Source organism: Motacilla alba, chromosome 12 (genome assembly GCF_015832195.1).
Source record: "Motacilla alba alba isolate MOTALB_02 chromosome 12, Motacilla_alba_V1.0_pri, whole genome shotgun sequence".
In the NCBI taxonomy this organism is placed as follows: domain Eukaryota; kingdom Metazoa; phylum Chordata; class Aves; order Passeriformes; family Motacillidae; genus Motacilla; species Motacilla alba.
In genome coordinates, this window is record NC_052027.1 from 6648085 (window position 1) to 6666214 (window position 18130).

Here is an 18130-nt window from a genome sequence, read left to right on the forward strand (position 1 = left end):
CCTGAGATGTGCTGTGTAGTGTGTATGGGCAAAGGATATGATGTCTCATCATCTTCCAGATGTTGCAATCCAAAGGCTGCAGTAAGAAAGTTGTCAGTGGTGGATATTTACTTCAGTGAGGACTCAGTGGAGGTCACAGCCTATGTCTGAATGATGGAAACAAGAAGGAGGGTGTGAAAAAATTTACTTCTGAAATGCAAAACACTTTTTTTTTTATTTCTTTTATGTTAATATGCAAGAGCACCTTACCCTCCTTTATCCCAGGAGCTGTCTTAGCAGTCTCCTTCAGAATAGATTATCTTTGACTCAAGCGGTACATTTATTTTGGGACAGATTGCTAATAAATAGAGTTTTCTAGGTGTTCTGACTGCAGGGAATGTAATTGGTAGGCAGGTACATTATGAACCTAACTAAAGAAGGCTTACAAGACTAAATATTGTTTTATTGCCTATTTAAGACTTTGAAATGAAATGTTTGTATAAAAGAAGGTGCATTATCCCAAGACAGTGGTTTTATTTGTGCTATTACTTAACAGAATGTTACAAACACCCGAGAGGCCTCTGTAAACTTTCTGACTGAGCTGTGAATTGAGGCCAAGGTGAGTGTCGTGGTTTGGCACCGGCCAAACACCAGGCGCTCACGCGAGTTGTTCACTTACCTTCTTCTGCTACAGTTGGGCAGAGGAGAGGGGAAAAAAAAATTAATCAAGGGTTCACGAGTTGAGTTAAGAACTGGGAGAAAAAGCACTCTCAAGGCAAAACAAGTTTAAATTTAAAGGTATAAAGTAAATTTATTATTAACAGAGTCAGAGGAGGATAATGAGAAGTAAAGTAAGTCCTTAAAACACCTTTCTTCCACCCAGCCTCTCCCTCCTTCCCAGCAACAGCCCAGGAAGACAGGGCATGGGAGTTTTGGTCAGTTTGTCACTGGATATCTTTTTCTGTTCATTCAGGGAGAGGAGTTTTTTTTCTGCTATGTCGTGAGTCCCTCCCACAGGCAGTCTTCCCAAAACTGCTCTGGCTTGGGTCACTCATCCCTGGCGTGCAGTCCTCGAAGGATAGGCTGCTCTAGTTTGGAAGCAAGGACCCTCTCTCTCCATCTCTGGCAGCAGGGGCCCTCTCTATTCGGGTCTCACACTGGATCACAGCTTTCTCTGGCTTCCACCCACTCTGGTGTGAGCAATTTGCCCACGGGCTGTGAGTGGACCTCTGCAATGGACTTCATGCATTCCAAGGGACAGTTTGTTTTACCATGGTCCTCACCACGGCTTGCAGGGGCAGCCAGGCAGGCAGAGCTCACCGTGGGTCACATGGAGATGGCAGCGGCCTTGGCAACGCATTGCCATGTACCACACCAGGGATGGCCCCGGCACTTTGCCACTCCTGGAAAAAACAATGTTTTGATTTTCCTCTTAAATGTCATCACAGAGGCATTACCAACCTCTCTAACTGGGCCAGCAGCATGTCCATCTTCAGGGCCATCAGAGATGGGCTCTGTTGGACATGGTGAAAGCTTCCAGCAGCTTCTCACAGAAGCTACCCCTGTGGCCCTCTCCCGCTACCAAAAACCAGGCTGTGCCAAATCAACACAATGAATTTCTCCCACTAAGTCCCAATCACTGGGTAAACATGTTCCTCTTAAGGAGGTAACCTGGTCAAAATGCCTAGAAGTTATTCTGATCAATAACAGAGCTCCTCTTTATACATTTTTATGGATGTGCGAGGTTTTTACTCCCTAGTAACACGTACAGGTATAATTTCTTTTAGCACAGAAGCAGTAAATAATTAATTCATTACCACCATTCTCTTTGGGCATGTTCAGCTGCTGCTTGTTGTGAACATCCCAAGGACTCTGAGGGGTGGTTTCTGTGCAGGCAGTGGTGTTACCCTGGCAAGCAAGTGTTCACCCACTGTTTAGAAATCTAATTTTCTCTGCTGGTATGTGAAAAATTGCATGGCATTCTTGTCACAAAATTCCTTTTCCAGTTTTCCTGTGTTTTGTGCTTTCACAATTCTCTTTGGCACAGCAATTATTACTGTACCAGCTGCAATGCTTGCAAAAGGTAATCATAATGAAACCTTGCTAGGTGTCTTGTGAAATGCCAGCACTGGTGAGTATGGGCCCCTCCAGAGCTTTTATTATAGATTTTGCTAATTCATTTGGGTATGCATGTGAAGGCTTTGATGTCATTTACCTCACATGACAGATCTAAGTGAGTTGCCATAATTATTTACCTATGAACCATAATTTTTTATCCAGAAAAGTGCAGTTTGTGGCTGGTGTTTTGGGACGAACTTCTGCTCAGTGTGTTCTTTGAACGGCTTGGCACCTCAGGTGAATGACAGAGGTTTTAGTTTTGTACATCACTGAAAAAAAGCAACCTTATAAAACACTGTTAATGAGAACTAGCTCTGCATTTTAACAACTGTTTTTATTATTACCAAATTATTTGTTTTACTATATTGTCATTTAAAATTTAATTTTTTGTAGCTCTGTTTTCAAGTATAGAGACTGGTTATGTATATTTATATTTATATTTGTAGGTTTACATTTTTTTTATTCCTGGAGACCTTAAAAATTGAATTTACTTCTGTATTTTTCCATTTATATTGATAAAATATCATACACTAAGTAATTCCCATACCCATTACATATGATTTGCCCACTCGTACTTATTTTGTCAACCTTACTTCCTCAGGCTATTTTCAACTTTAAGCCACTGCTAATCCATGACCATAGTGCTTTTGTCTCCAGGTCTGAATTATATAAGTATTATGGAACAAGGATTGAAATTAAGTACTCTTGACTTTATTGTACAATGACAGTCAGCTGATTAGCTTTTCTATTTCCACTAACTTAAATAATAGAGCAAATTGAATTACTTTAATTTTTTAAAAATTATTAATTATTTATATATTTTTTTCAATGGGGGAAGGCAATTTATGAAATATTTCTAAAGGGAAAGTGGAAATGAAAGAAAATAGTGATGGTCTGTGTTTCTGGGTGTCCAGAATTGCTGCCAAGTGCACAGAAAGACAACTGAAGCAAGAATGTACCCTGCATTCTGCAGTGCCCACTGCAATGGCAGTGGAATAAAATCTGCTGAGACCAAAAAGAAAAAACAAAAAGCACTTTGGTCACAGAGCTGAAATGGAAAAGCAGCAACTGTTAAACGGAACTTTTGTAGTGTGTCTCCTCAAACTCTGTCTCCTTCCATGAGACTCAAAAAGCAGAACACCTGTAGAACGTCAGGTTTCCTTTCAGGTGCAGGAGAGCAGCATTGCATGGCATGGCCATGTCTCCAACAGGCTGGGCAGTTTGCTGCTGCTCCTGTTCCAGCCAAGCTGGTTGATTGTCATTTGAAATGCTATCTCTGAGCTGCTTTTGTTCAATTGCTTACTTTTCTGAAAGGTTATAATCAAAAGGCCATACTTCAGGAATAATTTGGCTCCCTTGAATGATACTGGTTTCCAAGTGGCATGTAAATAAGGGGTCACATTTTCCAAAGAGAGCGCTGCCCCACCATCAGTGCTGTGAGAAATCTGCTTCACAGCTCCATGGCTGAATTTAGGGGGAAGCATTGCTGACAGGCTGAGTCAGTGGCCCAAATTCTTCTCCCTTTATCCATATAACCACATGAAAATTGTTTCTCCTATCCACAGAATGTGCATGAATAATTTGCTTGGCATGGGACTGGAGCTAACTAGCACAATAAATGCTTTTGTAAGCTCCATATGTCCCTTGCCTTGGAGCTTTTCAGATGATCCAAAACCCTGGTACTGTGACTAAAATGAGAAAAGCCTGGGCAATGACTTCAGAAGCAATTGGGAGTGACCTAAAGCTCATAAAGGATTCTTGGCTCCAATGATATTGACAAAGGTCCATCAGACTTACAAGTTACATCCAGACCTTATTGAGATCCTGGAATGACCCCTGCAGTCTGCAGAGATGGGTTTTTAAACCCTGCAAGGGGGTCCGAATTTCCAAACTTCAGAAACAGCAGACTCTTTAACTCTCCTTTTGGAAATAAGTTCAAGAAACGAGTGCACACAAGTTGCCTATCCCTCTCCTTCTCTTTGCACTCGATATTTTTGGTGTAGTAGAGTTCAGTAACGGAAGTGTAAACCTTCTGTTTACATCTATAAACAAGATAAGGTACAAATTGCTGCAATACAAACTTCCTTGCTCTGGCCCTCCGCTGACCTCAGCTATAAATGACAAGGACCCCTCTTTCTCACAGTTGCAGGAGTCTCCAGTCTCTAGGGCAAAGTTTAAACCAGCGAATGTGCTTACAAAATCTTCTGTGTGAGGTTTTCTGACTGCTGTGCTAGTCACACGCTGCTCAGGGCCAGGGGCTCATGCCTGTGACACGAGGGACAGATGCAGCTGGACCTACATTTGGAGGGTGTCGCAGACACCTCCAGCTGCAGGGTGCATTTGCACCCATTTCCTGGAGTCAAGGAGCAAACTACATGCACTTTTGCTGAAGGGCTTGGATAGAGAAGGCCACGCTTGTACCACATTTTAGACCTACAGGAAACATCCGTGTCACTGGATCTCATGCTTCAAGCCTTCTCCTGGAAGCTGAGTCAAATAAATTGGTTGCAAAATATCAAAGATCATGCCAAGTAAACACAAGAATAATTAGATTTAAAAGCTACTCATGCATTGTCTTATTTTTATTTCAATGGGTGCAGAAAGAAGAGCTGCCAGTAACACAAAAGCTGTTCTAGGCACAGGAACCAAATTCCTTGGTGACCAGGACAGATGACACATGGCCTAAGGGAACAACACGAGAGGAGGAATGGGGCATGAGAAAAATCTTATGGAGTGGGGCAGAAAAGGAAACTTCTGAACCTGACAGCTGTAACTGTCTCCACACTCAGAGATGTCACAGCCACTGGCAGTCACACACACACATCATTGAGACTATGGTGGGTATTCCTAATCAGAATTGTTAATTTGGGATTTCCACAGCCATGTCTGTCTGGATGGTGAAAGTGGAAACTAAACCATCACGTGTGGTACCAACATCAGACCGTAGAACAGAGCAAGGTTGGGCTTTTGAACACCAGCACTGCATTTGCACAAGGGCAAGAGTTACATTGATGTTTGTGTGTCCCCAGGCAGGACTTGTGTCCCTCTCCTCCTGGAGCAGCTCAGCAGAGGAGCACAAGGACATCACCTCTGGCATGGGTCACCCAACTGCAGATCCCTGGAAGATGGACTGGTGCTCAGGCAAGGCCCTGTAAGCTTTCCTTGTTCCTGCCCTGTCACCACTGAACGCTCACCATTGGTGTGCCCTGGAGAGAGAGTGAAATGGCTCGAAGAGGGTCAGGTCAGTAATTCTTGTGTGTTTAAGCAATGCAGAAACTCCTCTTTTCCTTGTGCTGTGCAGTGGATTGCAGGAGAGTGACTTAGGGGTATCTGCAAGAGAGAAGGGCCATGGGGATGGTTCTTGGTCACTGCTGTTAATGATGCTGCAGAGGGGTGGTGACACTGGATCCCTCACAATGCTTTCAGCAGAAGCATGTCAGCTTCTGAAAAGTGCCAGCTCCTGGCCCAGAGGCCTCTTTTCTATATGTAATGGTATCAAAAAAAAAAAAATCATGCAATTAGATACTGCTGCCCTAAAGCACATGGTTTTATATATGTATAACTAGGGCTACAAAGTTCCATTTTCACTGTTCAGAGGAGTTAACAGATGCACAGAATCAAACAGGATAACATGTTTGTTTCAATGTGTCCAGTTCTACGTGTGTTTGGGGGAAGTTGCTCTTTTGGCTCTCCATGTGTTTCACAAGCTATGGCAGGTCTAGGAGTCTCAGCCATGGGTGAGCATCTCCCTCTCCTGCTGTTGAAGGAACACAAACATCCAATTTGTTGGTAGATGAAACGGCTCAGATTTGGACAATTCTCTGTTTTGACCATGGGCTTTGTGCTACAAAAAACCCATGTGCTGGAACCTCGTATGAAAACAAGAGAGAGAAAGAATGCTGCTGGTGTGTATGAGATTTCTCCTCCCTTCAACAAATGCTATTCTTAGCAGGCTGGCTGGTGTGGAGTAACGCATTAACTGAGTGTGATAAGGCAGGGGAATGCTGATACTGCCCCCATTTTCAGCCCTGTGTTTGCTCTGCCATTAGACAATGGGGTCTTGGTCCCCTAGGAGGCCCTGACATGCCAAAACAACGTCAGTTAAGTCAACAAATATCCTTGTGTTACAGTCATTTCCAAATCGTGCTGTGTCCATTTAAAAATTCTGACTGGAAAGCTAAGGGATATTTAAGAATTAAGATGATAAAATACGGGGAGACAACATGGAAACAGCTGGCTTACAAACATGAGCCTGATTCCCATCACCAGCATCTGTTAATGTTATTTATGTTGTAATGCATATAAGAAAAAGGAAAGGTCTGAAAAACATGACATGTATACATCAGCATCCATGAGCAGGGTAGGAAATTACCCCCTTAGCAGAGCTGCCACACCTCCAGACATACAAGGTGTGCTGCCCACATGCACATCTCCTTGGGTCTGCCATGCACCTGCAGGGGTGATGAGGGGCTCCAGCAGGGCCATAGTTCTCAGGAAGGTCCAAATCCTTCAGATAATTTTGGGTAACGCTTCTGGCTGAGGAAAGAAATGTCATGCCCTTGCACTGGGTATGGGGGAGCTCAAGTCCTGGTGTCATTGAATTCAGATATTGTGGGTAATAGTGCTATAATCCTTACTGCCAAATGATCACACCTGGATTTAGAAGCAGGTTGCATGTATGAAAACAACACTGAGATTACTGACAGGCTGCTTATTCCTACTGGCATCCTTATGGCTCCTGTCCCAGCTTATCCCTCCTTGCATGCAGAAGACAAAGGCTCAGTTGAAAAGTCTTGGGAATTTTGAGGGCTGTTCTTGTGTGCTTAGAGTTGACAAAATCAGCTGCTTAATTCATTGGCTGAAAACAGATGAAAGTAACACCTACTTGTGCTATGAATAATTCATCAGTGAAAGAAAGTGCTGCAGGATACTATTTGGGATGAAAACTGCACAACAGTAGTCTCACAAGTCAATTTGCTACCTATAAAGGAAGGGATTTCTCTCAGCTGTCCTCTCTTCAGGGAAAAAAAAAAAAAACAAAAAACAAAAAACAAAAAAAAACCACAAGTCCTCTTAACATTGTCTGCATTTGGAAACAGCCTACATTTTAAGTAATTAAAACTGATGTTCCTGACAAACATTCGCCTCCAAAGAAATGGTCTATTGTAAATGTAAACTCTCAAGATCCTTCCAGGCATACCAGCAGACTGTCTCCTAAAAATTCTTCCCAAGCCATCTGGTGCCTTATCTTTGTAGCCAAGCCATACAATAACTTTAAAAGAGGATTGTTGCTCGCAGGGTTTAGTCTCAGGACAACAGATTCTCTTGGAAGTATCCCAGTTCACCCTGAACCCGTTAGACAGGCAGCTCTGGTTATGTGAATTCTCCGCTATTTTTAATCAAGAACCAAAATGTGCAGCTGTGGTTCTGTGGGGAGATCCTCTCTTCCTGTGGTTTGCAAAGGGAATGAAGGAGTTACAGGGAGAAGCTGGAGATTTCCAAACAGGGATTTACACTCCATTAATTCTCTCTCCAGCATCCCAGCCAGAGTGGCATGACATGAATGTGGTTAAGAAGGCTGCAGCCAATTCACATCATTCTTGCAGCTCTCCTCGCACCTGTGAGGGGAAAGGATGGATTCCAGGTTTGCTCCTAGACAACCTTTGCCATCAAAAAAAAAAAAAAAAAAGGTATTTACTGAGTGAGAAGGCATGAAGGTATAGAGCAGAGACGGCTGTTGGAAACAGCTGGGAAGAAATTTTGTTTCAGCTTTGCAGATCACCCAAAGCTTGCTCTCCCTGCATCCTGCTACTTTTGTGCCTGCTTTTTAACATCTCACCTAAACAACATCTTCTAAGAAACTGAATTCTTAGTGTTAAGTCCCCTGTTTTGGTTGCAAAAGCAGAGCCTGACAGTGAAGTTAAGCAGCGAAGCCAAGGCTGCAGGTACCTGACAGCAAAGCAGCAGCTCAGGCACAAACCAGAGTGAGGGATCCTGTGTTAGGTGTGCCCAGCTGCTCAGGCAGTGACAGCCATCGGGAGAGACAGCGCAGGGTGTGCGGCTGAAGATAGAAATTGTTCACCACTCCTTCATCCAGGGCAAACGCAGCATAGATGGGGAGAGACCAAATCCCTTTTTTTTATTTTTTGTCCTGTATTTATATGCTGATTCTTCAACACCTTCTAGTCTGTTTCTTATCAATGCTGCTTTCAGAGGAAAGGAGGAAACTGGGTGCAAGGGTATAGGAGCACCTATAAGAAGAGAGCTGTTTCCTCAACATATCCTGCAAGTTGGAGACTGCTCACTTAAATCTGAAGCATCACATTTAGGCAGCATCTCTTAATCATTTAGCATGGCGGGGGGGGGGGGAAGACAATGGCTGTGGTCTGTTGCACATTCTGGCTGTGGTAATGATGTGGTACCAGCAGTGCTACAAAGTGATGGGCTGCCATTAGATTATCTTCTCCCTCCCTGTGCCCATCTGTTCTGGGAACCCTCAGCTACCTGAGAAGAATTTTAAAACACCCTAGTTTTGGTACTGCAACTTAGCAAGCACAGACGTATTTCTAAGTTAAAAAAGAAATGTTTTTTTCAAGCTGTTGCATCTTGGTAAAGAAAAAGTGGATGTTCTATATGCTTGTCAGGTGGATATTAATGAGCAAGATGTGATGCTGTCAAATAGCTCCTGGAAATGACAGAGATTCTGTACTTCTCCAAGTCAGTAGAAGTTTTGATGATGAGTTTTGACAGGCACTGGATTAGGCCTAAAACATTCCCAGTTTTTTGGCCATTGACAATTTTTTTGACAGTTTTATAACCGGTAGAGACTTCCTACCACAATACAAATACGACAACACAGTGAAGACTTCCCCCAGGGAGACGTCTTTGCTTTTAGCTGGGTACCTTGTTACACCCCAAGGGAAATCAAACAGTGTAGGGATAAAGAACTTGATATCTGTAAAGTTGCTTAGCTTTTTCCCTGCTCTACTGGATATTTGTATTTTGTTATCTCTGGAGACAATCTACTATTTGGGAAAAGAATGAAAACAACCCTCCTAAAATAGAGTTTTACAGTTTAATGATCCCTGCACTGAAATATTACATTATACACTTAGGCTGCAGACAAGATGGAGAGGGAGGGTGGAACTACAATGAGGCCAGAGCTCCATGACCCCATGTTCTTTGCCGAATCAATCATCTCAGTCTTTTTTTCATAAGGTGATGGTGACACCTAACAGAGCTGTTACGATAATTTGTTTATATAAGAAAAGTACATGACTCGAGGGATAAAGCTTTTTGTACCTGTATAATTTCCAACATTCCCAGGTTGCCTTTTGGTGTGGGATTACAGAACATCTGCTCTATTTAGTCCTCCGAATATTACTGTTAATGTTTTGGCAAAGGCACCTGAAACATAGCATACATGCGTAAGTTCATAATATCAAAAGTCACGAGGAGTGTATTCAGGTCCTGTTTGATTTATACCATGTGAGATTGCAAAGTGACATTGCAAACACAAAAGATAAACTAATAGAATGTTTAGCTTGATGTGGCTTAATTTGCACAAAAAATGGGAAGATTCAGAATTAAGTGTTTCTTAGCTACTTTAGGACCTCTCCCAGGTTTACCTGTAGTAAAAGGGGAGATGGGATCTATAACTGCTTATTAGACCAAAGGAACTGCCAGGCTGCAGCGCGACCCAGAAGCTGGGCTACCCTGAGCACTTTCCACGTGGCAGATAAGAGGTGTAAGGAAAAGGAGCAGTGTGTGAACAGTCAGCAGCAATGCCGGGAGCAGGGGAGGGACAAGCTGGAACCAGCAGTTTCAAGTGGAGAGCCTCAAGGGATCATTATGTCCATCCGTGCTGACCTGAAGATGAAAATCCCACACATTTGCAGTGTCTACGTGGGCTTCGCTGTTCCTCCCACCCAGTCCCTAGTTCCTACTTCATGTATCTGTTTTCCAGGGTCAAAGCTGTTTCTGAGGCAAGCTGAAGGCCAGTTTCCCTGCATGTGAGTGGAGCAGTGAAACAGACTTGTTTGTGTTCCCTCCTTCAACTTCTGTTCCCAAATGGTGATTCCCTACCCAGGCAGACAGCAGGGATGTTATCTGCAAGGACAAGGCTACCCTGCATTTCCACTGTGCCCCACCTTACACCAGGGTGCAGAGCAATGGATGGCTCTCACAGGACACAGCTCCTGCTGCAATGCACTGGCTGGGAAGATGTTTGAGTTGCCCAGTTTGACCCAGGACTGAGATGAAGGATGTTTGGGTATTATTGGCCTGGGTAACCTTGAATTAGTCACTCAATGTGCACATCTCAGTGTTCAGGGGAGTGGGATGGCACTGATGGCTCTGCAGCATCCTGGCATATCATTTCACATCTCCCTCAGCCACTGGCCCTAAAATGGGGACCAGGATATGGGCCCACGGAGAGCGGGTTGTGACAGCAGTACAGTGCTGGTATTGCTGGGAATGGCAGGGAGCACTTCCCAGCCTCCTACGGTCAGAGGAGCAAACTCCCAAAGAACCCAGTGATTCAGACCTTGATGGCAGCAGCATACTACATGGGGTAAGAAGAAAACCCCAGGGAGGAAGCAGGAGCTTAAAGGACTACAGTAGATGAGTGTATTTAAATCCTTTTAACGAGGACCAAAAAGAGTTGGCTTGGCACAGATAAATATGAAAATTAAGTATACACCAAGAACTTGCAAGTTTCAGTCCCTCCAAACAAATGTGAAAGGCTTACAAAACTTAAAAATCCAGCTTTGACACAACTGCTGAAAATGTCTTTAAAGAGAAGCCTCTATGAGAGCTTTCAAAACAAAGAGAAAGGCAGTCCAGAGTGGTATCCTTTTTACTAGCATCAGCAGATGAATGAGAGAGGCAGGAGAGGGTGGTCACCTGTTTGAAGAGAATGAAATCTTTCACTTTCTGACCACACAGATTAGACAGAAGGAAAAGAGTTGGCTGTTTCAGATATCTTGTAGCATTGAGGGGCAACCATCAAAGAGAAACTGTCTGCCTTGTGGGATAATGGTTGGGCAAGCAAGAGGATGCAGCAGATAAAGGAAGATGATGCTTGCCCAGAGAGACTGAGCCACAAAAAACAAAGATTAGTACTGGAGATGGCCTCACCTATAGTGAAAATTAAATGGTAACAAGGGGGAAAAGCAGTACAAAAACCTCAGGAAATCTGGGTTCTTCAAGTGTATTCTTGCAGCAGTGTGCACTGCCTTAAATTTCTCACTGAAGTTTTGCTGTTGCAATCAAGTTCTGATTTTGTAGTTTATACGAGAGGCATTTGCAGCTCAAGTTCTGCAGTATTTACATAGGCAAAATTCCCAGTGTTTTAAGGGGATTTTTCTATGGGTAGGTAGGGGCTCTTAAGTCTTACTTTTGACTGGGTGAGGACTTGGAGTCTGCACAGTTACCATACCGTAAGTATTAATAGATCCTTCCTAATAGGAAAGTTATTTGAATTTAAGATTGCAGCTTAGTTTCTCTAAGCTCCACATAATCTATTTACTCACAGTACAGCTTTCATTCTGCACTTACTAATCTCCAGCTGTAAAGATTCAAAATGCCACAGAACATACAACTTGTGCACATTGATGGAAATGGCTCTGGAAGTCATGTCATGCTGCATGGAATGCATAAATGTATGTTTAGTGCCATTGCGAAGCCAGGATTTGGTCCTGGGAGGTTTCAGACCGCTCCCAACTCTGCCCCATAATGGAGTCCCATGAGTTGGATCCCCTCTTCTCTAAATGATGGAGTTGTGTTTCTCGCCTTCCCTCAGGTTGGTGGTGTCAGATCAGTGGGTGAGGCTGTGAGGATGCTCCACAAAACAACCTTGCTCCATTCAGCTCAGTGCCAAAAAGGGAAGGGTCCTACCCAGCCAAGTCACAGGCATGTGCTGTCACTTCTCAGCCTCTACCAGCTCCTGAGCTCCATCCAACCTCACCCCAGAGCCAAATTAACTGGTCACCTTGTAGAAAACTAAGGAGGAAAAAAAACTCCAAAGCTTTGGTAACTTTTCCTGTGACAGTGAGCTAACAGAAGCAAGGCAGCTCATTAGCCCCTGACATGGCAGGGGGGTGCTGAGGCTGAGAGTGATGGGATGTGGGAGAGGACATTTGTGAAATGGGGACGCCCAGGGGCAGCCCAGATAAACCAGACCTGTTTCCCAACACTGCTGATCAGAGGCCTGAAGGCTGCACCCCTCTTTCCCAGACACTGGCAGGACAAGCTCCACGTAAGCCTCCTCCCCTCCCCTCTGACTCAGCCCTAATGCTATGTTAAGCTTTTCACCTCCCCTTCCTCAGGCAACTCGGTTCACTTTTCCTCACTCCCCCTTTGCTGATCAGCTGCTCAATATTGCTCCACATGCCCAAATGGCAGCACAGGCTCCCCCTGGCACTCCTGGGAAATGTGTCCACACCCACCTGAGCTCGGGATACAGCCTAACCTTCCTTCTCCCATGATTTCTGGAGCATTATCCCAAGCTCAAGCATGCTGTATCTCTCTCTGTGAAGACTGAAAGGTTTGGGGTACATATGGACATTGTAGGGAGGTGGTCAGGGCTCAGGGTGCTCTGCAAGCACTGCAGCTCAGGGAGATACGGGTGAGTTATCTCTCAGTAAGTATCCAAGATTTTAATTAAACCTGGTTTATAAGCGTGGGAACAATGCCATGCAGGGAGGTTATGTGCCATTACACCTTGCCCTAAGGATGTGCTGACTTGGTCTCCACAATCCTGGAGATTCCTGCACTGTCGAGGCTCTGCCTCTCAGCCCTGCAACCCTGGCCAGCCAGTAGCAGGGTTGAAGATGCACAGCTTTGCAGGTGATGCTTTATTTACTCTTTTACATTCATCATAGAAAATTAATAATTGACTCTTAATAGCTGAGGTTTGTAGGACTCCACCAGTTGTTTTGAAGAGTCAGGAGGTGCCATTTTGCCCAGAAGTGGATTCTGATTTGATTTTTATTATAGAACTTTCTGCAGAAAATACCAACATTTCTGTGCCTTGTGCCAAAGTGAGCAAAGAATGTAAAGAACTTTGACGTTTTCTATGGAAGTGCAAACTGAACTTCCAAACTTCTCTTTTGGCTTGCTTACGGGTTTTAAAGGTTTTAAAACCTTTTAAACCAAGGCTGAGGGTTTTGATTTGAAGGAGGGGTAGAAGCCAACACAATTATATGTAGCTCTAAAGGATGTCTTAAATTTTTACAGAGACCTTTCAAACTGTACAACAAAACAAAATAAACTCAGATAAGGATATAATCTTCCTTTTGCCTCAGGGTGCCTGAAAAGTGCACAACACAAAACTAATCCTGAACAAAAGTTGCTTGAATTGCCTCTTATCTGAGAAATGCAGAAGAAAACAACTGCTGTAAGTGCCACACGGGATTCTTCAATTGCTGATCCACTTCTTCAAGCTGCCTTGGAGAAAAAAAAAAAAAAAAAAGGGAAAACGTTAATTAGGTAAGAAAACTCAGCTCTCCTCCCAGTGAGTGACAAAGGGACTCATCCCCACCAGGTCCTGGCAGAGCAGGCAGCTGCCGGTGCCGCTCTGCCAGGGCTACTTTAGGATTTTAAAGCCTTTTGGATGGAGCCGGCGGGGAGCGGGCGCCGAACCCGAGTGTGCGAAGCCGTAGCTCGGACTCCCCCCGCCCGCTCCATGCAGCTCCAGCGATGGCTTTTCTTGACCAAAACCTGCGACTTCGGCTTTCGCCAACGATGAAAAAAGTGACATGAAGGAAGGAGTGGAGCGGAGGAGGGCGGGCTTGATCTATGGAGCACGCCCCTTTTTAAACAGAGTCCCGGCAGCTCTCGTCCACCAGCCCGACGGGGGGAGAGGCGGAAAGCGAGGGAGAGCAGGCAGGCGGGCGGGCGGGCGGCTCCCCCGTCCCGGCCCGTCGGTCCCGACCCCGGCCCGTCCGCCCCCGCGCACCATGCGCGGCCCCCGGCGCCCCGCGCGCCGCCGGCCCGCCCGCCCCTAACGCCGCCCGGCTCCTGCGCCTTCCCGCGGCAGCGCTCCGGGGGCCGGGAGGGGGGCCACAAGAAAGGAGAAGAGAGGGGAAAAAAAAATTAAAAGAGGGAAAGGGAGGAAAAAGGAGGAGAAGAAGCGGAGGCGGGGAAAGCTGCTCCTCCGAGGACAGCGCGCAGCACCATGCAGCTGGCGCCGCTGGCGCTGGCACTCACCACGCTCTTCATCGACGGCTGGAGGACGGCAGCGAGGAGGCAGAAGCTGCACCCCAGGCAAGGTAAGGGGGTGCTCGGGGAGGGGCGCGGGGAGTGCTGCGCTGCCGCCCCCCGGGGCCGCGGGGCTCGGCCACTTCACTCAGCGTCTGTCCCCTCGCAGCCCAGCTGCTGGAGAAGCTCAGCGAGTACGAGATCGTGACTCCTACCCGAGTGAATGAGTTCGGTGAGCCCTTCCCCACCGATGTCCACTTCAGGCGGCGCCGGCGGAGCACCAGTGCTGCCCCCGACGCCTGGACGGCGGCTGCCGCCGACTCCCCGAAGGCACACTACAGGCTGTCCGCCTTCGGGCAGCAGTTCCTCTTCAACCTGACGGCCAGCTCGGCCTTCATCGCCCCGCTCTTCACCGTCAGCCTCCTGGGAGAGCCCGCCGCAGACCAACGGCGCCTCTACGCCGAGGCGGCCGACGCCGATGTGAAGCACTGCTTCTACCGGGGGCACGTCAACGCCCGCCCTCGGCTCACCGCCGTTATCAGCCTCTGCTCCGGGATGGTGAGACCCCCGCCCCGCTGAGGGCCAGGGGCGGAAGCGCGGAGGAGGAGCGGGGCGAGAGAGGGTGGGCGGGCGGAGCGATGGCGCCCGCCCCTTCCCCTGACGGCGGCGGGCGGCTCCGGCCCACCCCGGCCGGGGCTTGCTCCCACGCCGCTCTTCGTCGCTCGGGTGCCGGGGTGCGCCGCTGCTGCTCCGCGGATTTTGAGGGAAAAATGCCACCCACCGACACCCGGAGGGGCCGGCCCGCGGGCCAGACCCGGGCACGGACCCCGCCTGCCTCTGGGGGTGCCGGTGAGGGGTGGCTGCGGGCTGGCCCCGGAGCCACCCGGGACCAGGGGCATGTCCCGATCTCTGGTACCCTAGCTGGGTGCCCTTCGGTGCGGGGATGTTGGCACCGGGATGCGCAGAAGCTCCTAAAAGGGCTGACTCTTCCGTCTGTCCTGGTGCCTTTCAGTGCCACGGGGTGCCAGTCCTAGGGGCTTCCCGGAGGTTTCTGCTGGCTTCATTCAGTCCCGGGGTTCCTCTGGGTGCGTGTGTTCACCTAGGCTTGGGCACATGTGTATGTGGCTTCTCTCCCAGGTGCTGACTGTGGATACCAGTATGGGATGGCTGCAGAATGTTTTGTCTTGGATATTTTTTTATTTACCCACCAAATATGTGCATTCACAGTTGTGTGCAACTAGGAGCGTTGATGTCTCCTCATAAGCAGGGATTTCACTAGCTGGACACCTTCCTCTGGTCCTTATGTGTGGGTTAAAAGCCTGTCTCAGGGAAACATGCTGTGTGAAACCAGCACTGGGGTTGCACTGGGGTTTCCCAGTGGGGAACCACCCCAGTGATGGGGTTGCACTGGGGTTTCCAGCACACAGCAGCACCATCATCCTTTGGGCAGGACTGTCTTGGTGAAAGTCACTGGCATAAGGGCAGGGTCTGGCAGACATGCCTCTCTCATGCTCCCTGCCTGTGGGTTAGTAATTAGCCCTCTGTAAGCACCAGTGGGTTGGCTGTGCAGCCCAGGGTGGGTGCAAGCAGTGTGACCGAAGCTGGAGCTCCAGCCACTGCCTTCACAGGGGTTACCACAGAACTAGGCACACCTCCCTCATTAACTGCTTGCTTTGTGGGGTAGTGCTGCTAGGTGGCTTGTCATTGCACAAAGCTGACCTCCTGTTCCTCTCTCTGGACCCTCTCAGCTAGGCACATTCAAGTCTGATGATGGGGACTATTTTGTAGAGCCACTCCTATCGCTTGAGGAACAGGAGTATGAAGAGGAGCACAATAAACCACATCTTGTCTACCGACACCGGACACCTCCAACCAACTCTTCAGGGGACTGGCAGACTTGCAATACTCCAGGTACTCATTTTCTTACTGCCTTGGATGACTTGATACTTGGAAGCACTATTTGCAATTAAAAGGCAGTAGGTTTGTGGGGAAAAAAAGAGATTTGGAGTTGAGGGACCCTTCTAGAAATGGTGCTGGGACTGGGCTCGTGGCAGTAATGTTGTCCTGGTGCGCCCATGCTTTCTAGGAATTGGTTATAAGGAAGTTGCGGTCAGAAAAAAAGTTTCCTTTTGATTCCTTATGTAAAGCTGGCAAGAGAGCTTTTGATCTGTCTTGCCTTAAGTATCCTGTGAGCCCTTAAACTTGTTACATCCTACGTGTAATTCCCAACTATCCTAATCTGATATACTCTCTGTCTGATACTCTGTCCTTTAAATGACATCTGTCTTAGTCTTGCTGTGCTCCTGGTCTTCTTTCCCAAATCTGGCTGTGAGTTGCCACCTCTTATTTCTTTCTAGTGGAAATGAGGAGGTCCTAACACCAAACCTGAAAGTTCTTCACTTAGTAATCACTTTTCCATGGTTCATTTTCAAAGGCTTTTTTTTTTTTCCTCATGGCCCTTCCTCAACCAGCACCATCTCCCTGACCTCCTCACTCCTTCTTTCTAGTTCTTGCACATATGAAAGAGCACAGGCCTTTTTCTCTCCCCCTTCATGTGCCTGGATGAGCAATAGCCTTGTTCCTACTGTCCCTGTTATCTACAGTGGCCTCCTGCTTCTCTCTGCTTCCTTGACTTCCTGATGTTCACAACTAATCCTCCCCTTTGGCAGCAAATACCTAAATTTTCTCTGCAGAAGCTTATTCCTTCGGTCTCCTGTTTCACCTGCTGTTTTGCCCTCCTCCTTTGGCCTGCAGCTAGATCTACAGGAACTTTAAAACCTAAACAGAGTAGACCTTGACTGAGTTCCCTTGTGGGCTGCAAGCTGCTCATATGCTACAAAGTAGTTGGAGTTACTCAGGAAGTAAAGGTACCACTGGAGGAGAAGTATGGTGCCCAAATTAGGCTGCAATTAGCACATGTTACTTGTTTGGCACCCATGACTGTGGATCCTGGCTGTGCTGTCGAGCTGTCAGTCTGTTCAGCTTGCACTGATCATGCTGAGTCCAAAGATGCTCTGATACTCTGTGACCAGCCAGAGCAACATGTGTTTCTTCTAAAGACATGTGAATCCACGTCCACATGCAAACGTATGTGCCAGGGGTACAGTGGCACCTCTCACAAGGCTGTCATTGTTTGTTCTTCCAAGGGTTGCTGCTGGAATATGCCATTCTGGTTTCTCTCTTCCAGCTGTTTCTGCTCCCTTCTTTGAGATCAGATGCAGGAGACTCAGAACAGTTGGAAAGAAACACGGAATCTGGCACATTGCATCAGTAACCCTTGGAGGAACGGAGCAGCAGATCACAAGACTCATTGAATCAAAGGTAGCTGGGAGGGCTCTGAATTTTGCTTGTAAACTTGACTCTGTGCTTCTGTAACAGACTGCTGTATTTCACCCCTCTGTATCTGAGTTCCCTTTTAGAATATTATTCTTCTGTATTGTAATTCCCAAGAATGATACTCCATCTGTGATTTTACCAATGTGCTATATATCTCTTCCTCGTTCGTTCCAATATGCTTTGCTTCTTGCTTGTCCTTGTTTTCTTGCTCTTCTCAGTTGCTTCATGTAGTGGAGGGAGGAGTTCTCACCTCTCAAACACAAGTTTAAGTGTTCCAGATATGCATGAGAGTCTTGTCTTCCTGTCCTCTTTCCCTCCATCTCTCCCCCTTTACCGTCTCTTCTTTTTGTCATCGTCCAAGCTTTTGAAAGGGCATGATACTATGGCCATGTGTGTATGGTGAACAAGTCTTGGTTATTTCATTTAAGGAGCAAGTTCAGAGCAGCTTGGGCAATGCTGAACCTTGGCATCCTACCTGAGGTTACATCTGGTGAGC

General features: G+C 46.8%; 1 protein-coding gene and 1 long non-coding RNA gene across 6 annotated transcripts in view; one reads left to right on the forward strand and one right to left on the reverse strand.

Moving 5' to 3' along the window:
- Positions 1 to 9158: 9158 nt before the first annotated feature.
- Positions 9159 to 15646, reverse strand: LOC119705941. Its single transcript, XR_005258365.1, has 2 exons — positions 14308 to 15646; positions 9159 to 13541 (listed from the first exon to the last, which is right to left on the reverse strand). It is a non-coding gene; the product is annotated as an uncharacterized LOC119705941 (long non-coding RNA).
- Positions 13552 to 18130, forward strand: part of ADAMTS9 (ADAM metallopeptidase with thrombospondin type 1 motif 9) — an 81864-nt gene continuing 77285 nt past the window's right edge. For 4 of the 5 annotated variants that reach the window (XR_005258364.1, XM_038148877.1, XM_038148878.1 and 1 more), the window contains exons 1-3: positions 13552 to 14369; positions 14468 to 14856; positions 16047 to 16209. Coding sequence is in view for 3 of the 5 variants with exons in the window: in XM_038148877.1 (XP_038004805.1) it covers positions 14276 to 14369; positions 14468 to 14856; positions 16047 to 16209 (646 nt within the window). In the remaining 2 variants the exon portion in view is untranslated. Of the gene's footprint in view, positions 14370 to 14467; positions 14857 to 16046; positions 16210 to 17486; positions 17620 to 18130 lie in introns of those variants that run through there. The other variant, XM_038148879.1, reaches the window with a different exon arrangement.